The sequence below is a fragment of the Toxorhynchites rutilus genome, chromosome 2, assembly GCF_029784135.1.
Source record: "Toxorhynchites rutilus septentrionalis strain SRP chromosome 2, ASM2978413v1, whole genome shotgun sequence".
Taxonomy (NCBI): Eukaryota; Metazoa; Arthropoda; class Insecta; order Diptera; family Culicidae; genus Toxorhynchites; species Toxorhynchites rutilus.
In genome coordinates, this window is record NC_073745.1 from 94,996,001 (window position 1) to 95,022,759 (window position 26,759).

Below are 26,759 nucleotides of genomic sequence, written 5' to 3' on the forward strand. Positions count from 1 at the left end.
AAAGTGATGAATCTGTCAAAGAAATAACAGCTGTTGCAAAAAAGTGCAAATCAGTAAAGTACAAGACACAATTCGATTATCATAACGCCAGTCTTCCGCCTGTTTGGGGGCAAACAAGGTGGGGAGGTATCTATATGATGATGGATAGCTTTCGTCGCCAAAAGAGCTTCTTTGATCAACTGGCGCTCCAGTTTCCTGAGCTCGGTAAGATGCGTTTAAGATGCGAGTCAGATAAATCAGTGTACATCTGTTTGCCTATGGCTCATTATACATCCTTCTTTTTACAGTTCTCAGTCCGAAAAACTGGGATTTCGTTGACCAATACGTGCAAGCCTTCGAGCCACTTTTTCTCTGTACTAAGAGGATGCAAGAAAATCACGTTCCGCTTCCTGATTTTTATTTATCCTTCTTCTTCTTCTTCAATGGCACTAACGTTCCTAGAGGAACTTCGCCGTCTCAACGTAGTATTACTTGCGTCATTTTTATTAGTACTTAGTTGAGATTTCTATGCCAAATAACACGCCTTGAATGCATTCTGAATGGCAAGCTCTAGAATACGCGTGATCACAGTGCAAGTCGGAGGAAATTTCTTTGACGAAAAATTCCCCCGACCAGAACGGGAATCGAACCCGAACACCCGGCATGTTAGTTATGACGCTAACCACTCGGCCACGGGAGCACTTTATTTATCCTGGTTGATGTCAATAAACGAAGTGCAAAAGATGACTTCGAATCGATTTTCGAAACCGCTGACTGAGTCATTAACAAGTCGTCTCAGAAATTTAAAAACATCCCAAGCATTCCAAATGGCACTCTATCTGGATCCCCGTCGGAATTACTTGAATTCAAAACTTTTCAGCAACCATGAGAAGCAATACATCCAGGTAGAATCTATTTAAAATGAATTGTAGCCTTAACAACTAATATACACACTTTTACACTTTTCTCTTCTGTTGCTTCAGTCCTGCATTAGGGATACCTGGAATAGGATCAGTGAACTGAAACCATCGACATGTCGCAACGAAATTATGCAAAGTGAGGCCAACAACAGCAGCCAATTTGATGAGTTCCTCACAGAGCTTTTTGGTGGCACCCTTTCAACATCGAATAGCTCAAATGACTCAACATTTGAACAGCAATTGAAAGCGCTAGATGCAGAATTGCGGCAAAACCATACTTTTGATGTGTTTCAGTATTGGCTGATGCGACGAGAGACACATCCAGAACTCTTTAATGTAGCTATGGTTGTGCTTGCTACTCCATCAAACCAAGTCTCTGTGGAACGTGCGTTTAGCGCACTTGCCCTGGTCCTAACATCTCATAGAACTGGCTTGGGGCCAGGTGCATTGGATGACATTTTACTTCTAAAGCAGAATCGCAACATTTTCGAAAAGGTGTCCGCATCTCACGATTGGGTCAGCATTCTTGGCAGCGTTAAAATTCATAAATTACTTCCTTGAACGAACACGATCCCAGAAAAACACTTTAACATAACATAACATATCTGAATAAAGCCATGAATTGAACTTGTTTATTCATAAACAAGAAAAAAAAAATCAACTATATATGCTTTAATCTGACCTTTCCTTCTTCCCATTCAATTGCCATGAAGTATTTTAGGTACTCAGTTTTGTTACAGTTATATTTGTTTATGTTTTCTGATGTAATTTGATGTGCCACATGATGGTTTTTGATGGTAGTAACATTACCCGGAGATTCGTGGACCATGGTCGAATGTGTCCCAAGAGTTTTGAGTTGTCGCATGATGGGTTTGGTAACCGTTTAGACGCTTCTAGGATCATCAACCTTGTTTACCGAGCTTGTACCGCTCGTGTTTCCAGAACCAGTTCAGTGTATGTCCATCGCATGAACCAACACCGATTTTTTTCAATTATACTATTTTTTCAAAAGTGAAATCGTCATGAAAAACGAACTGAAAACTTGTTTCTATTTTCAAATTTTGGTTAAATAAAATATTTTGGATTGTCCGAAGTTTATACTGACTAAGAATCAATTGTTTTTTTTTTGGATTCGGACAACCAGAACAACTAAATTTTTTTAATTTTAATAATTTTCGTTCATATAATTTTTGTGTTCCATAAAAGATTTAAAATAAAAATAGAATAATGGATATTAAAATATTAAATATTTGTTTCATATGTTCAGACCCCAAAACGCCCAAAAAACGTCCAAAAATCAAGCATCCACACTAGGATAACTTCCTAGTCGATTTCACTCTCGATTGGTTAACGTTGAACGTTAACCGTTGATTCTCACTAATATGCAATGATATTCAATTCTGACGGTGCAAATATCAAGGCGAAAAGGAAAATGCTATAAAGAATGAACTTCATAGCATGCTAATGTTGATGTTCATTATACTTGTTTTCATTGATAGTATGGTTTCATCTTTCTCGATTCTCACTTGAGCAGTAGGTTATCAATACAAGGTAGGCTGAAATTTGCCGTATTTGAATGTCATGAACGTGAATATTTTCGGCACTGTTTCTGACACAGCGTCAAATACAAGACAATAACTTGAATTCCGATCAGCTGATTGTCGTGAAAGTTTTTTTTTTGTTCTTGAAATATGTTTCTTTGGGTGGAAGGATGATTGTCTGTTTCGAATATAGCCGAGAGGATCCCGTTGTTTTCGGTTTCTACAATTTAATCTGCAGCAACCCTGATGCGCACGAGCAACATTGTTTTTTTTTTAAATTTCCAATACTGAAAAATTGTGCAATCGATGATTTAGCAAGACGAAAATAGTGAAGACTCCTATTTGACGATATTCAGAGGTACATCCATAGGGCTCCTCAGTCGGTTTCTTTTTACAGGGCTAAGGTCTAGAATTTAGCGGAAGCCGAAGTAGCTTAGCCTGATTGAAAATTTGAGTTTAAGGTTATGGATTTGAGCGAAAGACCACGGAAATGGTAACAATAATTTGTTGAAGTTAAAGGGTGTGTCACATCAAATTGCATCACGGAAAAAACGCTGTAGAAATTCGCCCAGTAGACCGATCCTTTTGAAAATTTTAGACAGTAAAATAAAAACAATTAAACAACTTTTGGCATTTTCTTTTTATTCATACTTCGAGCCCAAGCCCGTAAGCTCGCACCTTCCTCTTTACCCCGTCCATAAGGTTCTGTACAACGTCAGGTTGTAGTTTTTTTTTACAGAAATCCATTTTCTCTTGAAGTCCGTCTCCGATTTGACAACTTTTGGGTTCTTCCGGAGGGCCTGCTTCATAATCGCCCAATATTTCTCTATTGGGCGAAGCTCCGGCGCGTTGGGCGGGTTCATTTCCTTTGGCACGAAGGTGACCCCGTTAGCTTCGTACCACTCCAACACGTCCTATGAATAGTGGCACGAAGCGAGATCCGGCCAGAAGATGGTCGGGCCCTCGTGCTGCTTCAATAGTGGTAGTAAGCGCTTCTGTAGGCACTCCTTAAGGTAAACCTGCCCGTTTACCGTGCTGGTCATCACGAAGGGGGCGCTCCGCTTTCCGCAAGAGCAGATCGCTTGCCACACCATGTACTTTTTGGCAAACTCGGATAGTTTCTGCTTGCGAATCTACTCCGGAACGCTGAATTTGTCCTCTGCGGAGAAGAACAACAGGCCCGGTAGCTAACGAGAGTCCGCTTTGACGTAGGTTTCGTCGTCCATTACCAGGCAATGCGGCTTCGTCAGCATTTCGGTGTACAGCTTCCGGGCTCGCATCTTCCCCACCATGTTTTGCCTTTCGTCGCGGTGAGGAGCCTTCTGAACCTTGTATGTACGCAGGCCCTCCCGCTGCTTGGTCCGCTGGACGAATGAACTTGACAAATTCAGCTTATTGGCGACATCCCGGACCGAACTTCTCGGATCACGTCTAAACTGCTTAACTACGCGCTTGTGATCTTTTTCACAGACGGAGCATCCATTTTTGCCGTTCTTCACCTTCCGGTCGATGGTTAGGTTCTCGAAGTATCGTTTTAGTACTCTGCTGACCGTGGATTGGACGATTCCCAGCATCTTACCGATGTCCCGATGTGACAACTCCGGATTCTCGAAATGAGTGCACAGGATTAATTCACGACGCTCTTTTTCGTTCAACGACATTTTTCCAAATTTACGAAAAATTGACAGTGAAGCATGGCCAACGTGATCTATACACTCTTATCTGATTTTAAAGCGAAAGCTGAAGATATAATTTCTAAAAATTAAATTTCTACAGCGTTTTTTCCGTGATGCAATTTGATGTGACACACCCTTTATTACGATGGTAGAGACAAACTACCAACGATGTGTATGCTACCTTTTTATGTTTTTTTAAATGTTTTTTGTTATGTATGTTATGTATGTTTTTATGTTATGATTTGGATTCAACCTCTCATCTCTTTCCGTTTTTCATTCCATTTCCATCTGTGAGTAGAATAATTTGTTATTGCATTCAGCTAAAGTGGTTTCTTTTAGAAGAATAAGTGAGAATTTTTTAGTCGGCAACTTGGCTCTTTTTATAAAGAACAACGGGAAGCATGCGAAAGATAGGTAGGATACAGAAAAAGAATTCGACTAAATGTGTTCAAAATATAATCTTAACGATAATATGGTATGAATATTCAAATAGTTTGTAGTTACTATTTGGTACATCAGGAAAGTGTTTCAACGTAACATTTTTGAGGTGCGGATTTGCGGTGATCAATTAATTTTGGTAAATAATTACCAAAATCTATTCACAGTCTACGCCACATTTAATCGTTCCCAAGTAGAGACTAGAATGTTGTTGATAAATTTTCAGGAGCGGACAGATAGATGTTCAATATTCATAGCGTTCCCTGAATGGTAAAAAACGTGAATCAGCCTTTCTATCGATTGGTGCAAAAACATCATGAACCTATCATGAAATGTCTGATCATCAAGCACTCAAAACTGGACAATTTGCATAACGCGACCGGTATCTTGTTTTTGACGTAGAACTACGTCTTTCATTAAGGGTGTCAAATCAGAAAACAAGTAACGTTTTTATGAGATAAAGTTAACGTTACTAACTATTTTTGCCGCGAACGGATTTTGGCGATTTACATACCAAACGAATCGGAAACTCCCTAAGATTTGTTTGATATGCTATACATTACAATCCCATAGTCTGTATATGGTTTAAATTGATGAAAATTGGAAGCATTCCCATTTCCTCATACATTTGTTCTGTCCATTTGTGTGTTTTCCCGAACAGAGCAGTCAATAACGAGCAGCTTATCGACGAGCATCGAAGGGGAAATCGTAAGATGTAAAGTCTCCGTGAACAAAGGAAAAGAAGAAGAACGAAGGGAAATATTTGCCTAGAGTATAAACGGTTGATCTCGCTGAGGCAAACTTTCATTCTTCGTGAGGAAATCGACTGAACAACATCGTTGCTGGGCGAACTGGACGGCGAGGGATCGAATGCCTTTCTCAAGGCAATGGGGGTGGAGGAGTAATATGATGGATAAAGTAATGTTTTCCAAGGGCCTTTTTGAAGGTTAGAGACGAATGAATTGAAGAAGTTTTAAGTATCTCTAATTCAACAAGCAAGGGAAGAAGGCAAACTTTTAGTCTCGTTCTGTATTCAAAGCAAATTATATCGCTTGTTCTTCCTTGTTTTGCGTCATTACATTTATTCGTTTCGGATTAAGCTGTGGACGCGACTAAATTACTCACTCGTTGATGTCTCTGGCATTGCAATCATTGCATCAAACTGACGCCATTGAATTAAGGTTCTGAGCTACACAATTGTGTGCGAAATTATCAAGCTAGGCTATGGTCAGCTCACCAAGAAAATAAATGTTCTGGAATTTCATCAGTTTTTTTATTTGGTTTCGCATGACTGTAGGAAAACTCTCTCCACAAAGGATGACAGCTAAGCTAATATAGACTGGCAATATCAAAAGAAAGGGCTTCTGTTGAGAAGAGCGGAGATAAGTGTGTGTATATTTAGTTGCTTCAATCCATCGATATATGGATAAAGGGTGTGTCACATCAAATTGCATCACGGAAAAAACGCTGTAGAAATTTAATTTTTAGGAATTATATCTTCAGCTTTCGCTTTAAAATCAGATAAGAGTGTATAGATCACGTTGGCCATGCTTCACTGTAAATTTTTCGTAAATTTGGAAAAATGTCGTCGAACGAAAAAGAGCGTCGTGAATTAATCCTGTGCACTCATTTCGAGAATCCAGAGTTGTCACATCGGGACATCGGTAAGATGCTGGGAATCTTCCAATCCACGGTCAGCAGAGTACTAAAACGATACTTCGAGAACCTAACCATCGTCCGGAAGGTGAAGAACGGCAAAAATGGATGCTCCGTCAGTGAAAAAGATCACAAGCGCGTAGTTAAGCAGTTTAGACGTGATCCGAGAAGTTCGGTCCGGGATGTCGCCAATAAGCTGAATTTGTCAAGTTCATTCGTCCAGCGGACCAAGCAGCGGGAGGGCCTGCGTACATACAAGGTTCAGAAGGCTCCTAACAGCGACGAAAGGCAAAACATGGTGGGGAATACGCGAGCCCGGAAGCTGTACACCGAAATGCTGACGAAGCCGAATTGCCTGGTAATGGACGACGAAACCTACGTCAAAGCGGACTTTCGTCAGCTGCCGGGCCTGTTGTTCTTCTCCGCAGAGGACAAATTCAGCGTTCCGGAGGAGATTCGCATACAGAAACTATCCAAGTTTGCCAAAAAGTACATGGTGTGGCAAGCGATCTGCTCTTGCGGAAAGCGGAGCGCCCCCTTAGTGATGACCGGCACGGTAAACGGGCAGGTTTACCTTAAGGAGTGCCTACAGAAGCGCTTACTACCACTATTGAAGCAGCACGAGGGCCCGACCATCTTCTGGCCGGATCTCGCTTCGTGCCACTATTCAAAGGACGTGTTGGAGTGGTACGAAGCCAACGGGGTCACCTTCGTGCCAAAGGAAATGAACCCGCCCAACGCGCCGGAGCTTCGCCCAATAGAGAAATATTGGGCGATTATGAAGCAGGCCCTCCGGAAGAACCCAAAAGTTGTCAAATCGGAGGCGGACTTCAAGAGAAAATGGATTTCTGTTCAAATAAAACTACAACCTGACGTTGTACAGAACCTTATGGACGGGGTAAAGAGGAAGGTACGCGCATACGGGCTTGGGCTCGAAGTATGAAAAATGGAAAATGCTAAAAGTTGTTTAATAGTTTTTATTTTAATGTCTAACATTTTCAAAAGGATCGGTCTACTGGGCGAATTTCTACAGCGTTTTTTCCGTGATGCAATTTGATGTGACACACCCTTTATTTGGGTGCGTATGTGCGTGCTTCAAATCTCTTACAAAAATTGTATCTGTAGATAATTTTATATTATAATGGTAATTCTTAGTGGAAAACTAATTTCGTATCCAGATTTTTTTTTCCAATCCATTTATTTGTAAGGCTTAATCGCATAAGATTTGTGGAGCCGCTAATTCAAGATTTGTTTATACAAAATTTCAACTTAAATATATGTGTAGTAGCTTTCGACGGATTACTCGCGGTTTCCTCGGGGTTAGAGGGGCAACAATTTTTGTGGGACGGGTCAGGTTAGGGATATGGATATGAGATATCGTTGTCTCAACCGAAGGTTGCCGCACGCATTTCGTATCCAGATGTCGACACCGTACCGTTGTCATCGCGGATACACTTCATTTCGTTTTCACCGTAAAATATAAACGGGAATAAGGCTCAGTGATTCGCTTCTCAGAACATTTGCCCCCGTCGCATTTAACACTTTTGAAGTAATATGCATTATAAACCCATCATTCATATGAAAAACTACTTGTGAAATGTACTCAGCAATCAATATTGGTAATATATCGGGTTTGAATCGCTCATCGCAAGTTCACTTCTGCCACTTTTGATTTTCAACGACAATCCTTAACCTTTTTTCAAGTTTTTCAAGTTTGAAAGTATAGTAAAATATCGATTATACTCAAGGTGAATCCATGGGACGCGAATTGCACAGAAATTCAAAATAAAGCTCCTCATAGAAACTTATTCAAATGCAAGCGCCAAAAACAAGAGAAGGACTATACCATACGATATGAACGTTGAAAATTACTGACGGGTTTCTTGTTCGTGATAATTCTATATATCTTTCCTGAATTTGTAATGATAAATTTTTGCTGAATTACTTTTACTTTACTTTTATTTTTACTAACGCTTGTAAGTGATGATAATCCCGTCTTGACAGACGATAAATCAACGAAAAAAAGTGTTACACTATCTTTTTGAGTTTTTACATCTGCAAACATAAATTAATTCCGCTCATTCCCTTGTTGGGTGTGAACCACTGCGTCCATTATTTTGAACTATTGTGGTATTCAGCTCATAATAAGTATAATATTAATCATCTATAAAAATATATTACTAGTAAAACTTACACACCAAACGCAGTATACACGACACAAGCATAGTGAGGATACAGCGGAACCGTGTTATAAGTTGCAAAAGAATTCTCTCATTCAGGGTCGAATGCTAATTCGCTTCATCTGCCCGTCACTAAAGATACCAACTGTGAAAACAGGGAGAAGCTGCGAAGATCCTCAGCGTAAATGAACAACACCTGGAGTGTACTTGCCTGGCTTTCATGAGCAAAATTGTGTTTATATTGAAGCTGAATAGATGCTTCAGTCTTTTGAATCATCGCTCGTCCTTCTTCAATTCGAAGAAGGACGAACCTTTTCATCCTCGAGCTGACATTTGTTTGGAAAGGTCGCTTCGCTATTGGGGTAATTATTAATTCGGTTAAAGAGAGAAGTTGGTGTCATGTCAAATCAATGTTTGCCGTAACAGCAACAGCATCCGGGGTACATTCGCGCGGAACTCCCAATAATTTATTAACTCCGACCAATTGACAATTTCCATTCCAACTTTGTCCATTTGTGCAAAACTTTTGAACCCAAACAAATAAAAAAGGACAATTCACCTGCGAACGCCAAGCGTACCTTTCCTGATGTAATTAATTAACAATCGTTTCGATTCATTTATCAACGGCACGGCGGTGCAAATGATTGGGATGAAAAGACGAAACTTTTTCTCTCACCTCACCTCCCCCACTCTTTTTATATGTGTGTGCGCGCGAGATGATAAAGTTTCATCGACACTTGGCATTTTTCAATTATTCCGATACTCGTGCCCCCTCATCCCCTTGCTCACTCAGCGATCCGTCCCACCCAAGAGCACTTTTCTCTGGAAATAATTGTTATCGGTTACGGTTCACCAGTTTTCATCAGGAACTTTTTCCCGCCGCTGTTTTGGCGTTCTCGAGGCGTTGTTTTTTCCTACCCCCGCCCACACACTCCCACCGTTGCATCACACGGTTGCGTTTGTCCGGCTGTTATTCACACCCTTTTCAAAAGCAATTATATTTCCGCGCGGGGCGAAAATTTTCGTTTGTTCTCACTTGCTCTCTCTCTCTCTTGAAAAAAAAAGGATCCACGCGCACCAAAGCTTGAAATGGATTCGCAGCTAAAGAACAAAGCGAAACAAAACATCGGCAGAAGAATGAACCAAACAAAAAAACATTCACTCCGAATCAGGTAAACGTATCAATTTGGTTCGTTTGATGTTGATTTCGCCTGTAAGGCGTTTGCCATTTCGAAAATTTCCTCTCAACATACATTTTTCTGAGCCAGAGCAATAATTAATTCCTTGTTTTTTATCTCTGTTCCGTTTCAGGTAATCAACGAGTCAACTCCAATCATTGTTTGGTGAGATGAGATGTCCAATGCAAACGAAAAACAACGCCAGAACATTATCGACAGGATACACACATTTTCCACCGCATTTTGCCTGATACTGATAAAAATGTCACCCGAAACTATGCGTCCAACGAGCTGCATCATTCCCAGAGCTCCGCATAATCATGATTTGCATTTTATTTCAACCGCTGATTTTGCCTCCCCCTTATTCGGCCAGTCGGCGGTTCGGCGGGGAGGAGGCAGCAATCAGCGCGAAATGACAGGGCCCGAATCCACCGGAGAACGGGGAACCGCTTCCGAATTTCCCTGGCGTGCTAACGAACCGACAGGGGTAATGTAATGCCGATTATGACATCGATTTGGAGAGAGCAGACTGTTCTGCAGTGTGCATATGTGCGCATATTACAGCATGTGTGTAGAGCAGGTACAGGTACGACTCGTAGTAAACCACAACCGATGTTAGCGCATTCATATTTTTTTCTGTCAAAATGATAATCGCGCCTACGAACCGCGGCTAAACAACTTCAAGGGGCTTCCGTGTGCGCGGTGTGATGGAAGGGTTGTAGCTACGAATGATAATTGACGTTTCAAAAAATATTTAATTCTTTGTCAACAACAATATGAAGAATCTCTCAAAGTCATAACATTTATTAGAATAGTTTCAATTGATAGGAAATATTTCTACGTATCTATCACAATTAATAAAATGTTATTTCTCAATCAATTAATAACAAAGTGTAGAGCGTTATCTAAACGCCCTAACTGCCACGTTTTGGTTGGCCTGCTTCATTGTTTCCCCAACACAGACTTCCTGGGGAAATTGGCATTGCAAATACAATGTACAATGTTTGTTCCCTAACACAGATTTCAAAAGCAACGTGTCTGTGAAAAACTGCATTGCAAACACATGAAAGTCAGAGGTATTTTTGGCATTTGTTCAAATTATTTTTCTTACAAAGCATGTTCTATCCTGAATTGGACGCAGGATAGTTGGAGTGGTGGACTGTCATTTTGGGATCGTTCGATTTCAATTGACGAATTTACGTTGGATTTACAACCAGATGGCGCAGCGAGTAAAATGAGGATGTTTTGTTTTTTTGGTATGAACTTCGTTCAAATTTTTCAGAAAAATCAGAATTTATCTTCAAATTTTCCGGTTTCATGTATACTTTCCACGATGAAAACGTTAGAAAGTCATCATTTTACAATGTGCTACGTATATTACGAGGAATGGCTTGTTATAAGTATTGTAACTTTAATTTTTTTCAACTAAGTAAATGACGAATAGGGTGTTTTGCGCTAAAAATACTGCAAATCCTTCTCGTATCGGCCCCTACATAATCAATGATATCAGCCAATTTGATATGATATCGATTTTATCGCAATTATCCATAGTATCAATAACCGGTATGCATCATCAAACCTAAAATTTCTGAAGATTATCTATGACTTTGGTAAAATCGCTTGTTAAAACCATCGGCAATATACAAAACAATAATTTTCTAACCATATACTGACGACATTTAGTGGCTGAAATGAATCTAAATAAAAATAAAATTAATAATTACGACCGAATCGTGCTTTTCAGTGCGTAAAATAAACAAAAACCCTCACTTTTGTAGTTCTGAGCTCTAATGTAGGTGTCGCATGAGCTGATTCAGCTTTGCGTAAATTCGTCAATAGACCTTAGATCGAATGTAGTTGTCCACACAGAATTACCATGGGTGGGGTCCGTATGTGGATCTACAAACTTGTTCGGGAAGGATTAAAACTGTTCGGATAGGTTTTATATTTATTTGCTCGATGTTACCGGTACAAAGGTTGGAATGAAACTGACTCTTTCTTAGCTGACGATGCTAATTTTTATACCAGTCATTGGGCGAACATACATGTTACATGTTTTCTTCTTTTCTTCTGTTGCGCTTCGGTGGCATACCGAACAAAGCAAATATGTTGTATTCAATTGAATTCGAAAATTTGCTTCATTCAATCAATAATTTAATCAATACAAACAAATGATTACTAAGCCAACTGCAGTCTCACGTCAACCTTGTGGTTATATCATAGATATAACTCACTAATTTGTATGTAAATTACAACCAATTGCAACCACCACATATATTCATAGTCTTATTTTCATTAAAACGCATTTGACAAGGTTTTCGTGTATCAGTATTAGCGGAACTCTTCAGAAGGTCATTCGGTTCGAGTCATTCGAGTCCACCGAATCACCATAGAAATATTTCTTGCTCCCTGAAGCCTCTACATGCTAAATTCAATTCTATTTGCTTGATTAGTTATCAAGTTATGAATTTGTGTTTCATATATATGGCAGCCTCCCCTTAAAGGGGGGAGGAGTGTCGAACCTCCATAGAAATATTTATTGCACCCTAAAACCTCCAAATGACGAATTTGGTTTCGTTTGCTTGATTAATTCTCAAATAAAGCAAAAATTGGTGTTCCATTCGGATGGCAGCCTCCCTCAGAGAGGAGGGAGGGGTCTCGAACTATCATAAGAACCTTCCCCGGCCCAAAAACCCCTACATACCAGTTTTCATGTCGATCGATGCAGTCATTTCCATGTCTATAAGAATCCGAAAGACAGACAGACATCCATTTTTATATGAGGGAAACTCTTAGGCCTAGAAGGAAAGGGGTGTAAGTGATTTGATCTCTTTATCAACTTTCTCTTTAGTCAACAACTCAACCGCAAAAACGTTCCAATTTGAGTTTGCTATAAAATCCGATAGATGAGGCTCTGACCTATCTTCCACGTTGTCAAATGCAGCTTTGAATGTATTTGCAGCCAAAAGAGAGAGTCGTTGTAGAGAAATCGATGATGTCACTTACACACCTTTCGTTTTGAGCCTCTCATATATAGATTAAGGTGAAGGTGGAAGTTAGCTATTGTAGTAGTATAGGGAAAACCGCGTGTAAAAATGGGGTGATAGTGTTTGTGAGCGAAGAGCAAAACACACGTAAATAGATCAATTCACTTATCAGACTCGCCACACAGTCTGATAAGTGAATTGATCTATTTACGTGTGTTTTGCTCATTGACATTGACACGAGTATTTGAATACATTTGAAAAAAATAACAATTCAATACTGAAGTAAAATGTATGAACGATATGTTCCGATGAACAATTGCAAATATAAATATATATAGAATCTGCATTTGTATATGAAGTAAAATTCTGATCAAACGCGAGCGTAACATGAGCAAATTTATAACACATACGAATTGTGGCTCTTTTGGTAATAACAAGTTCTTCCGCATAGTAACTGGATGTTAATATTTTCCTTCGCTGATCGTATTGTTTTCACATATTCACGTTGGAGAGCCTTAACCCTTCTCTTCGTTGACCGAGGCATTTTGATTGAATGTAATACTTTTCCGTTTACTGTTACTGAAAGCATAGGCAACCGTGGCAGTGTTCCGAGCTCTGCAATACAATTTTCTCACCCAATGTTAAAGTTGCTAAAACTTACATTATAGACCCATTAAACGTAAAAATAATAATTGTATTGATATCAACACAATTTTCTTCTATTGATTTTCATGACATGAAACGCTATGACTCAGGAATAACATATTATTGAGTGGTTTTTATAGCTGTTTCGATGATATTGTCTGACATCAATGTTGAAAAAATAACGATGCTTTAACCAATACAAACAAAACCGTTGCCGAAAATTGAAAAGTGAAAATTTTACTTTTAGAGCACTAGCTCGAGTTTTCCGATGTTTTTCGCTATACAGTGCGACAGCAGATGAAAATTTAATATCTTGTGAGTAATCGATTAGAGTTTGGTGGATATTACTTGATGGAAAGTGTGAGAAAACGATAATTTACTTCACACTGTTTAATTATTTATAATTTACTTCACGCAAAATTATTGATTTTTGGGCGAGAGGTGAGGGAGGGAGATGAAAGAAATGAGCGCCATTGTGGCAGTCATTTGTGGCTAGCTTCTGCCTTCACCTTAAATACATGAATTTAGAAAAAGTCATACCATAGTTATAAAATATTAAATGACATTTCAAGAGAAAATCTTGTGAACAATTGATATAACCGGTCATTTTGATTGGTTGGTAGTTCTAGTGCTAAATCTGTTTTCAATGAAAAATAAAACATTTGACCCAAACGTGACGCGACAACATTTTGATTAATTAAGAACAGTGCTTTTCTCCTTTTCATGTATAACGACATAAATTGTAAAGCAAACGATGTTAAAGTGAAATGGAGAAAATTTCCTACAAAAATCATTAGTTAGAGAATATTTTATAGTAGAATTCGCTTGTTGTCATCCCAATAATTTTGTTACTTGACTACTCCTTACTTTTTGTCGTTTTCCGACCTTTGAACATTAATGTTGTATCTTTTTCAGTTCTGAAAATTATTTTTTTTCATGATTTGTCAACAAAAGATTCCAGTATATATAGTTTTTCGAAAAAGCCCCAGGAGGGGTTGTGTCTGAGACACGACCGCATATTTGACGTAGGATTCTGTTAGGCTATGTATCACATCATTTCAAAGTGTTTTGCTTCAATCTAAACAGAACACGATGCTATACGAGGTCTGTTCAAAAATTATCTTTCGAATTTACGCGGGTTATGTATATTCCATTCAAGATTTTTTTTTGTGGCATTATGTTGGTACTCATGTCTCTCACTAACAAGTACTGCTATTTTGAATGTTCAGTTAATTTTCGACAACGGCTTTTCTTACACGTGTTTTGGTTCATCTTCGATTTTTGCCTATTGCACAAATGGATCAAAGAATCTGTATCAAGTTTTGTGAGAAAAACAAAATCAAGTGCTCGAACACATTCCGAATGTTGATTGTGAAATCTGGTGAACCTACCTGGAGCGAAAAAATGTTATCGGATGGTCGAAAAGATGTACACGACGCAAAGCGTGCCGGACGCCCGAGCACGTCAACAACTGAAATCAAATATAAGTAATCCATCAACAATCAATAACATGTTTTAAATATGATTTTCACCGGATTGTATCAAACTACAGTCTGCAAAAAGAAAGTTTATACACCCCCAGTGAAAAATTAAATTTTTTTCTAAACAAATCACCAGAAAATTAAAACACGATTAATTGTTGTTCAGTTTATTATTATTTATGTGAAAAACAGAGCCGATTCATGCGTGTTCAAAATTGAAAAAAAACAAATTTTCTTGCATTTGAGACACGAAAGTTAAAAAATAACACAAAAAAAGTATATCAACCCCTCTGGCTCACTTAGTTTAGTACTTCGTGTAACCGTGACTGCTCGGCATCGTCGTGGTATCGACTCAACAAGCTTAGCAGTTGTTTCCGGGGTAATTTTGTCCCATTCTGTTGAGATAACCTGCAGTAATTGCTGGATACTTATTGGTTTTTGCTCCTGGAACTGGTTAACTGCGAAAGCAGATTTGAGGTGTGCTTCGGATCTCCATCTTGTTGGAACATATATCTGTAGTTTTACTGATAAACTTTTTTTGCATACTGTATATACTATTTTTATGAACACTCCTCACTTTCCTCTGAGGGGAATGTGGTCCTCAACTTATCCGTTTGTGTTTCATGAACGGTGCTTCCTACCGAATTTTCAGTAGAGTCACATGGAAGCTGAAAATTTCATACTATGGTTATTTTTTTGCTCTCTTCATTTTAGCGTCCTAGCGATATTGTACAGGGGTTTTTAACTTTAAATTCCGAAGGTAAATTGAAATAAAACACACTTAGAATTCGAATTTCGATGAAACTTTTATTTCAAATTAAAGTTGGGTTTATGCCATTATGTGTGAAATACAACATCATTCAAATGTCCATCTAGGGATTCCTCGCACACCTTGATCCGGAACAGGTAATTTTCGATGACTTTTCGGCACATATGGGGCGGTATCTCGGTCATAACATCACGAATGTTGTCTTTCAAATGTTCAAGAGTTTGCGGAGAGTTGGCATAGACACGGTCTTTCGCATAACCCCACAAAAAAAGTCTAGCGGGTTCAAATCGCATGATCTGGACGGCCAATTGGCATCACCAAAACGCGAAATTATGCGTCCCTCAAATTTCGTTCGCAATATGGCCATGTTCGGTCGTGTTGTGTGGCACGTGGCGCCGTCCTGCTGAAACCACATGTCATCCGTATTCATATCTTCAATTTGTGGCAAAAAAAATCGGTTAACATGCGGCCATAGCGCTCACCATTCACAGTTACCGTCTCGCCGTCCTTATTTTCAAAGAAATACGGCCCAATGACTCCACCAGACCACAATGCGCACCAAACAGTGACTTTTTGCGGATGGAATGGCCTCTCAACAATTACGTGTGGGTTTTCTGAGCCCTATATACGGAAATTTTGGGTGTTCATATAGCTACCGAGCTCGAAATGTGCCTCATCGCTAAAGAATATTTGATGCGAAAATTCAGCATTTTGCTGCTGTTGTTCGTTCACCCAATCGACGTATGCCCGACGCATTCCATGGTCACCACGCTCTAATTTTTGTACCAGTTGGACTTCATATGGATGTAGGTGCCAGTTTGTTCGAATTCACGCACTACATTAGCGATTGTGTGCTCTGTAGGCCCATGACGACCAAAATCCGTCCGTAATGCTCGAAAAACATTTGCCGGGTTTTCATCATTTTTATAGTATAATTTAACAAAATTAACACGTTGTGCGATGCTAAAACGATCAATAATATTGTAAAATGGCAGACATTCAACTAACAATATGACGCTTTGGTTGACAGCTATGTCAAACGGTTGTCAACGCAGGGCTGTATACTTTCGGAAGCCCGAAATGGAAAACCCTGTACATTTCCATAGCTTCAAAAATAGAAATAAAATATTTTTGACCTGTATGAAACATGAGTTCATTCATTCTTTTAGATTGCGAAAAACTACAAAACAAGGTTATTCTAATTGTTTATGGCCTGTTCATCAAAACTATCTATATAAATTGTATCAACCTGTTAACTTTAGTGCAACTGACTCGAACAGGTCTGGCTCATCGGGCGGCGCTCTCTACTCTGGCACTTTTGATTAACTCTATGTATTTGCATCTGTGTACCTATGCAAGGGCATTCATGTTTGCGTGTTGACTATGACGTTTGCATTGACGTGTTTATTCAGATAACGTTATATATTCTTTTTCCTTAACTTTGGTTCTTTGGTACGAACCTCATGAAATGACTCATTTGTTCCAAAGGGTAAGCTACCTACCTCCCATTGATGGTTTCGTTTAACACATTAACTGCCATGAGCTCATCAATGAACTCGGCTACCACTGAGTTCAGAAGCATTATTGTGGTGGGAGAAAAATTGCCTGTGGGGAACCTATGGAGATTCCACAATGGCAGTCAATGTGTTTAACACTCAAATAGGACATGACTTCAACCCCGGCCGACAACCTACACCGCAGGACGGGAATGCAATACCTGTCTGTTGGGTGTGCAGGTGAGAAAAAACACGGAATCTATGCCTGTCTGGTTAGCATAGGTGCACCATATTCTGCTGGTGTAGTCATTACCAAGCTTCGCGGTGGCGCCAGGCAGCGCCAGAGAGTGTATCTTGGGCGGAGGCAAGATGCAATTAGTCCAATTAGGAGCATTTAAAATGCTGGCATCTCGCTGAGCCTAGGGCGCGAATCGTAGGCTGGGGTGGTTCCTTTGGGAATCTCAGTCAGTCTCAGCGATTTTGATTCTCCGATTGGAGAATGGCTGCATGAGAACGACATCCACTTGTGCCGATATGCACGCGACACAAAAACCAGTCCGCGATTCCGGCCCGCCTGATATGAGCTGTAATGTGCTTGTTCAGGTGGAAAAACAGCGACCTATTACGCTGATTGAAATGCTATGTTTTGCACCGGTCTATGAGAGGTGCGAATTACGTTGAATACGTATTTACGATGACAGCCGTATAGCTCCCGTAAGAGGTGGATCGCCTCCGGCGGGATTTAATTTCGCTGATTCATAATGTGTGCCACTCGACGGAATACGAAGATGGGAATCAGTGATCTTAACAAGAGGTGCATTCAATTATTGAGGAACGATTAAAACTTTTTTGTCGTCTCGCAATCAACGATGAAATTAAGTAATTATCCCAAAGTGTGGGATCGACAACTTCCCTAATGACCGAATCGATTTGTTAATCCCAATTCAATGACAGTAATTCTTCTGAAATGGCATTATCGCTGCAGCGTCAATGCTTTAGCCCTCATTCGGAAAGTTCTCCGAAAGCAACAGCAAGCATATGCTTTATGTTTTGCCGAACGGTTCCATTATTTTTTGCGTTCGCTTTTATCCTTTTTTTTCACACGTCACACAATGTCGAACCCGGGACCGAGCTCATCGTCATCCGACACTTGTTTTTATTACACAGCATCACATAACGTCGTTGACTCGGTCTCTCTGTCCTCCACCGAGCCGACCCCGGAACGATATTGTTTTCCTAGGATCGATTCCGCATCGAAAGTGTAACGAGTTGTGTGTGCGAGTGTCTCCGGAGACGACAGCGCGCAATTGAAATGGATTATGAGACGCCTTCGTCTTGAATCACCATGGCAACCGCAAAGGCAACGGCGTGACACAGGCAAATTCCTTCGGTATACTTTGTGACTGCCTGCCTGCTTGCAGCCACTAAAACCAATAATCCAAAAGGCAAACCCCGGGATGAGATGGAGAGATGGGCAAGAAATCAAGATAAGGACCAGAAGATATTGAATGACAAAAAGGCAACCCCCGCGTCGAAGCAGAGGCTAAGAGTCCACCACCATGGTGCTGCTGCTGCTGCGGTGGATGGATATGATACTCTCTAGATGGGAAAATAATGGTTAAGCTGGCTGCTCGGCTTGGCTTGGTGGGGTGGCTCATTCATTGCATTCTCTGGTCTTTCTCTCGTCCCACTCTGTACCGAGGGGTGTTTATGTTTGTACGGGGCAGCATAAATATATGCGCTCCCAGCAGTATAGTTGTTATGTTGGGGTATCGGCAAATGAAAACCCGTTTCGCCACAATGTGTTGTTTATTTGCGACCAGCCACTCTCTCATTTTCGCCCATTCTCGTTTATGGAAGACGGTTTTATAAATGGTAACATCTCAATTGATGGGGGAAAATATGGATCATTTTACTCACTCGCTTGAATCGGGCAGTAATTGTGTCGTTTATTGTAGCTCTTTTATGTTGTGACATTATTATTTCTATTAAATAAAAGAGCGCCCGAGTGGCGACGTCAGTGTCAATCACGAGTCGTGAATTCATTGGATACAATTCCAACATAGGGTCGAGGGATGAGTTCTCGTTAAGAGAAGTTCTAGAACTTGGACCGTGTGAAGAAGGGTTGCCAATAATCTGGAAGAAAACTGGATCCTGTGAAACCGTTTTATTCCAAGAAGTTGTTTGATTTACTTCTTTGGTAAACACAATGGTGAAATAACCTTTCATTAATCTTATAATTCGAGCACATCAAAATGAGGTTTCCCACCTGGATAAATCTCGTATTTATTGCTTCATGTCCATAAAATCGCTAACAGACGATCCTTGCAAAACTACTGACAAACAGTATATTTTCATCACACATACTGCTCGCTAACCATATTGAATTCGGACACTCAACAGAAGTAAACAGAAGAAAAAACAACACTGAGTTGAGTGTGTAAGAAAAAGTAACATCAAGGTAATAAATACACCTAGGATCGATCGAACGATAAACGTAATAAAATTAAAGTTAGTCAAGGGATAGGAAGGTGGAGAGAGGGATAATATTTATACATTGTAAGTTTATTTTACATAAAATGAGTGAAACTGAAGCACACATATAAAAAACTGGATAATATTTTTTAAAAAGTTTTTAGAATTCATCTGTTTGACTGGAACATTGGCAACCCTGGTTTGAAGAATTCCTGTTTATCTAAGATAAGATCAGATGGATGGGGATCATTGATGGACCAGTTTTCGGACCAGCTGCTGATTGGCCAATTCTAGAGGGTTGCCAATAATATTTGAAAATATATTTCTACATAATGTACTCATGGAAAATACTCTCAAACTAGTTTTCATGATAAATCATAACAGAAAAAATAATTTGCATCAATTTAGCACTACTTCAACCAAATTAAACTATTCATGAATATATGATACGAAAACATATGTTAGGGATGTGGAAAAATAGTCTTCATAAACTATATCTCATTTTGAAACTTGACATCTCGAGTGGTTCGGCCACTCTGTTGTTCGCGCTTTAGGACGGTGTGCAATCCCATTATGGAGATATATTAAGTTGGGGAAAATGTAATCCATTAGTTTTAGGTGAAATTCAAAACTGTTTTTAATATGCTTCTGATTGTCCGTTTTGGGTCAAATAAGCACCGTTTTGTTGTAAACTTTGTTGCCATTCTAAAGATAGCTTCATAATGTCTCTATCGTAGAGGTTTCCTTATTGGCGAAAAACTTAAGCAGTAGATTTTTCAACTATCTATTGATCCCAATTTCTTATCACTCTGGAAATTTCGCAATGCGAGAAAAAACTGGCAATCGCTTGGCGCCAGGTCCGGACTATATGGTGGATGCATAAAAACATTCCAATCAAGCTCTCGGAACTGCGTGGCCTTGCGTTGTCCTGATGGAACACAACACCTCTTCTGTTGGCAAATTCAGAACGTTTCTGGTCAATCGCTAACTTCAAACCATCCATTTGTCATTCGTCCATTTGTTGACAGTAGAGATCCTAATTTAGTGTATTGCGCTAAAAAAATAAGAATTTCATAAAAAATTTAAAAAAAATAATTAAATTATACGGGCAATTTAATTTATTTTTTTAAATTTTTAACTGTTACAGTATCGGCACCATAAACACCATTAACAATTTCAGCGGCCCGGCTTGCCTTTTCGCATTTATAACAGAAAAAGTATAAAATGTACTGGATTTCCTCTTTGTTCACCTCCACTGTTAACAAAACAACTCACAATTAAATAAAACAAACAAAAAAAAACAGACAAATTTTCAGAGAACCTAAATTCAGAAAAAGCCCTAAGTTCGAAATAAAAAATGCATGTCTAAGCAAAATCAGAAAAAAAAATATTTTCCGATAGATCCTTTTTTTTATAAAATTGTTATGCAGAACGTCTACAATTTCTTTTCACTGTATATAATCGAGTTAAAAAAAACTATTTATTTTTTGTTTTATGTACATATATGTTTTTGTTTTTTGAATATAAATTAACTATTTAATTTTTTATTCATATTCTTAAGGAGGTAGTACACTATGGACATCATAAAAAGTATGTGATTTTCGCGATTTTTTTCAACGAGAAAATTAATTACTATGATTGATCTGATCTGATCACAGTTTTATTTGGTGGACTGTTCCCTGAATAGCTGCAACCGGTTTGTTGGACCCTTGCAGCCAAAACCTTGTAAACTGGTGGGAGTTCTACAAGTTTTTCTAGTGGACCGATTTGAACCAACGATTTTTTGACGTAATCTTGGATATATTTCCTGTCATCGTACGTAGGTTTTTTTTTTCAAAATATTGAATTTTAACGAAATGGCGACTTTTTTTGTAAAAAAATGCGTTTTTGCCTCAAAAATCGAGACAAAAACATTCACCAAAATTTCATTTTTTTAAATATCAAAAAAAAATCCTATGTGCAATGACAGCAAATTTAGTGTAGAATCTGGGAAAAACTATCAAAATCGGACGAACAGTTCCGGAGGTAGATCTCCCACCAGTTTGCAAAACATAGTTTCGAGAAAAATTTTGGATCCGCGCTCCTTACGCATAGACTTTGGCTTATAACTTCGGAATGGAGCATCGGACAAACCTGAGACAAAAACTACAGTAAAGAAGTTATCCTAGAGAACATTTTATGCCAGAAATATATATATTTTTTTCAAGTTTCCATAGTGTACTATTTCCTTAATGTCAGGAAACTCCTTTCTCACATAAAAACATAGATATATCCGGACTCTTTCAGAATGTGATAGAGGATCTTCTTCTTGGATGGCATTAACGTCCCAGTGGAACTTTTGCCTCCTCAACGTAGCATTACTTGCGTCATTTTTATTAGTAACTAGCTGACCCGACAAACTTCGCCTCGCCCATTTTTCGTTATCACATCCACGTTTTTTTACTAAGCGCAGGTTCATGGGACCAAGCACAGAACTGTTTCTTGATTGATCTCCTAATCTACCCTTCAACATTATTTTTTACTATAAAATTTCAGGAATTTTATAGTAAAAATGGAATGTTGGAATGTTTGATACAGAAAATATGATAGAATGAAGACAGCCCTGAATCGGACAATTCCTTTCTCGAGTGTTGCTCTTCACAACACATTCGGTGATCCATTTTTATTTATATAGAAAGAAGACGATATAGGAGTGCGTTTTATCACATTAAAATCCATTTCCACTTTCGAACGAACATCAATTTCGTTACTGCAAACATCAAACGGACTAACAACGCTTGTCAATATGTAATTGTAGAACACATGCGAATCGAATTTTTCGAACTTTCCCATTTAACTCTGAAATTTTCAGTTGTCATATTTGGATGGAATATGTTGATCTGAAATATGTGCATTGTTTTTATGAGACCCCCTCTCCTTTCCAGAGGAGAAAGGGGTGTCATACCATTATAGAAACATTTCTCGTACCCAGAAACCCTCGCATTCCAAATTAGGCTCCATTTGCTTGACTAGTTCTCGAGTTATGTAGACGTTTGTGTTTCATTTGTATGGCAGCCCCTCCCTTAAAGAGGGGGATGGAGTGTCTAACCACCATAGAAACATTTATTGCACCCTAAAAGGTTCATATGCCTAATTTGGTTTCATTTGCTTGATTAATTCTCGAGTAATGCAGAAATTATTGTTTCATTTGTATGGCAGCCCCCCTTCAGAGAGGCGGTGGAGTATCTAACCACCACAGAATCATTTATTGCACCCTAAAACCTCTACATGTCGAATTTCGTTCATTTACTTGATTAATTCTTGAGTAATGTAGAAATTTGTATTTTATTTGTATGGCAGCCCACCCTTAGAGAGGAAGGAGGGGTCTCGAACTATCATGAGAACCTTCCCCGACCCCAAAAACCCTCACATACCAAATTTCATGTCGATCGGTTCAGCAGTTTCCAAGTCTATAAGAATCAGGCAGACAGACAGACAGACAGACAGACAGAAATCCATTTTTATATATTAGGCTGTCAAAAAAGTCCTGCGGTATTTTTTTTGAATTTTCATTTGTTCATAAAATTAGTTACAATCATCTGTTTTAAGTCAAATATGCGCCGTTATATTCGATGATTTGTTCCCAACGAGATGCCAACTTCATAATACCCCTGTTATAGAAGCTCGCTTCCTTATTGGTAAAAAACTAGCCAATGGATAGCCAATTTTCACAGGCCTCTTTTGTGGCTAACTTCTGACTACCTAGCTCGTTCGCCATGGACAAAAACAGGTGGTAGTCACTTGGTGCAAGGTCCGGACTATACGACGGATGCAAAAGAACCTCCGATCCGAGCTCCCGGAGCTTCTGGCGCGTCACCAAAGAAGTGTGTGGCCTGGCGTTGTCCTGATGGAAGACAATGCGGTCTCTGTGTATCAAAGATGGCCTCTTCTTCATGAGTGCTACCTTCAAGCGGTCCAGTTGTTGGCAGTACAGGTCCGAATTGAGCGTTTGGCCATAGGGAAGCAGCTCATAATAGATTATTCCTTGACAATCCCACCAAACACACAGCAGAACCTTCCTGGCCGTTAATGAGGGCTTGGCCACCGTCTGAGCCGCTTCAGCGGGCTTCGACCACGACCGTTTGCGCTTCACGTTGTCGTAAGTATCCCACTTTTCATCGCCAGTCACCATCCGCTTCAGAAACGGGTCGATTTTGTTGCGATTCAGCAGCGATTCACATGCGTCAATACGGTCACAGATGTTTTTTTGCGTCAACGTGTGTGGCACCCATACATCGAGCTTCTTTGTGAATCCAAGCTTCTTCAAATGGTTAATAATGGTTTGATGACTTATCCCCAGCTCTTGGCCGATGCTACGACTGCTACTATGCCGGTCTTTCTCGGCAAATTCAGCGATTTTGTCGCAATTTTCGACGACAGGCATTCCGGAGCGTGGCGCATCTTCGACGACCTCTACACCAGAACGAAAACGTTGAAACCATCGTTGTGCGGTGGAAATGGAAACTGTATCGGGTCCATAAACTGCACAAATTTTATTGGCAGCTTGCGATGCATTTTTGCCTTTGTCATAGTAGTACTGTAAAATATGACGGATTTTCTCTTTATTTTGCTCCATGTTTGCGACACTATAACTCACGAACGACTTAACCAAACAAAACACTGTCAAGGACTATATTATAGCGCGCAAAAATATATTTCCAACAAGCTATAGTATGACTCGATACAATGAATACAACTAGAACTACGCGCTTACAACGACACCTCGCGGAAATACCGCAGAACTTTTTTGACAGCCTAATATATAGATACTTGGTTGAGATTTTTATGCCGAATGTACGCCTTGAATGTACTCTGGTGTGGCAAGCTCTAGAATACGCGTGACCACAGTGCAAGTCGGAAGAATTTGACGAAAAATTCTCGGCCAGAACGAGAATCGAACCCGAACCCCCGGCTAACCACTCGGCCATGGGAGCACCAATAGAGGATCATATTTGACGAAAAAAAGTCCTTCCACGCATATGTTCGTATTCCCACAACGACAGAGTTATTGAACTCATTTCTTTTGGTTTGAGCTATGTTGGCTTTAGCTGACTCTACTTCGAAAAGTACGCTACACAGGACGAATATGTTACTTCCATTTGAAAGATGAGACAATTTAGCACAGCCTATAGTTGTGAAATGTCTAAATTAATGGATTTAAATAACATTTTGGAAGTGAAAAAATAACGTATTAGTTGGTTTTATAAAGTGTTTTTACTAATTTTACCCAAAAATCCATAATAAACATGACTTTCAATAAAATTTAAGTTCTCTAACTACTCTCCAATTTGTTCTCTGACATCCAACTTCTATCTATCTTAATTTCGCTGCAGTATCATTTTAAAACATTCCTGGCAATCCTTCAATTAAAATCTTCAAAAATCTCGATTATTCTCTGTTGTACTTATAATCACCAATTAATTTTAACATTAGTTTTGAAATATTACATAAATTACAATAAATTACAATAACAGAAAATGTGCCTCTCTCCCATACTGGTACAGCATTTGTAATACATAAATTGCCACATACACGGCCCAGATCGGAAAGAATATTGGTTCGCGTGTATGATCTCCTTTTTACTTTTAGAAAACACTTCCAACTTAATTTTACAATGTGGTGTAATATTATCACACATTTATACAACAGCACCAGTGACTGTGTGGATAGCGTGGTCGTGTAAAACAGCCTTGCATTCTAGCCGTCCTTGGATCGATCCTCGCTTGACATCGTTTGGACTTTTTTGTTTGGGTACAATCTCAAGCTGACGTTCAGTCTGCGAGAAAAAGATGTCTGCTTACATACATACAAACATTTTAAAACTTTAGCACACGAAACAGCATTTTTCTGCCAAATATGATATGTTTTCTGCCTACGCTAGCTTGGGTGTACAGTCGATGCTGCATTCAAATAATTTTGAAAATTGATTTTTTCGGTAAATGATAATTCATTTTTTCTTTGTGGTCCTTCACGACTTTCAGTCGGATCTTCATCCGCTTCGTTAAAAAAAATCCAATAAAAAAAATTTCGGACGGGACGAATCCCGCCCGGTCTGTTTGTATATTATAAAAAATAAAGCGATAAAGTTACTTTCAATGACAACTTAATTGTTTGTATGATCAGAATATAAATCGATTTTTGAAAGTATTGATATAGTCAGGCTGTACACCCTGTTCTTTCTTCAATTATGGTAAACTTTAATTTGAACGAATGGAAAAGAATTTAATAACTCTTATTCTAATTTCAATAAAAAGATACTGCTTGCCAGGCAATAACGATAATCGAGATCATAAATTTTCCGCTCCAAAGTAGTTTACGAATCGTTCGTTCGCTCTAATCGTAAACTAATGATTTCTTGTTTTCCCTAGCGAGAGTACCTATCTCAATCAACACTCGACACTTTACACCCTGGAAATGCGACGCCAGTCTACGCCACATGTGGCGCGTTCATATTTGCTATCCTTAATCCTGACAAGTGGCACTAGCACTCAGCCGTGCACGGACACAAATCACTTCAAGTATCGAGAACTTTTTACCCTAGACTCTAGGAGCAAGGTCGGCTCGACAAATTGCCGCCCCCGATAAGGGCTAAAATATGATCTCGGAGCCTAGCTGTAGCGCAGGCGCTTAAAATCACTTCCTCTTCGGATCGAAACGTAGAACTCCACTGCTCCCAAATGCGGCCCGGTGCGATTTACACGTGGGAGTTTACCCAGCGGGCTAATGGAATTTCTTTAATTACTTTTTAAGCCTTTGAAGAAAAGTTTGCAAGCACACTTTTCCGTTCCGCACATTTGAATAGCTGACACCTGTTCTGCGGATGCGAACGAGAGCGGAAAAAAAAGGATCCATGCGGTGGCAAAAAAAACCAACGCATCAACTTTGAGCGATGACTGTACGCATGTGAGAAAAAGAGGTGTCTGCTTTTCATTAAATTCCTGGAATTCTGATAAAATTCAATTACTTTTTATGTGTCGCTTTCTCGAGCCACCTCGAGGCAGGTAGGATCAGGTGGCATCAAATGTAACCCCCTAAAACACGTAGACAGCGTACAAACTGCTTCTGCTGCTGCTGGTTGAGGTGTGTAAGAGGTGTAAGCGTACGTGTCTGACTCGGATATCAAAGTTCAAACAGATTAGAATGCCTGGGTGTTAATTACAAAGTTTTGATGTGACTTAATTTCCGACTCATGAAGTCACGACGGCAACCCGCGCGAGCGCGGTGACAAAGGAATTCCGGGCCGTGAGGTATTCACTCGAATACGGAGCTGCCATAGCTACCGTAGTCTTCCCTTGCGGG

General features: G+C 39.4%; 2 protein-coding genes across 5 annotated transcripts in view; both read left to right on the forward strand.

Moving 5' to 3' along the window:
• The window catches only part of LOC129767470 (uncharacterized), a 277,112-nt gene that overhangs the window by 117,124 nt on the left and 133,229 nt on the right, over positions 1-26,759 (forward strand). The window lies entirely within an intron of this gene.
• LOC129767471 (uncharacterized) lies at positions 723-1,526 on the forward strand. Its single transcript, XM_055768420.1, has 2 exons — positions 723-884; positions 963-1,526. Exons 1-2 carry the CDS (start codon positions 723-725, stop codon positions 1,458-1,460), a joined length of 660 nt encoding a protein of 219 aa, XP_055624395.1. The 3' UTR covers positions 1,461-1,526.

Excerpts from the sequence above, each read along its gene's own strand:
- LOC129767471 (XM_055768420.1), top strand. The coding sequence starts at position 723 with ATGACTTCGAATCGATTTTCGAAACCGCTGACTGAGTCATTAACAAGT. Across the intron at positions 885-962 it reads ATGAGAAGCAATACATCCAG|TCCTGCATTAGGGATACCTG; the intron begins GTAGAATCTATT and ends CTGTTGCTTCAG.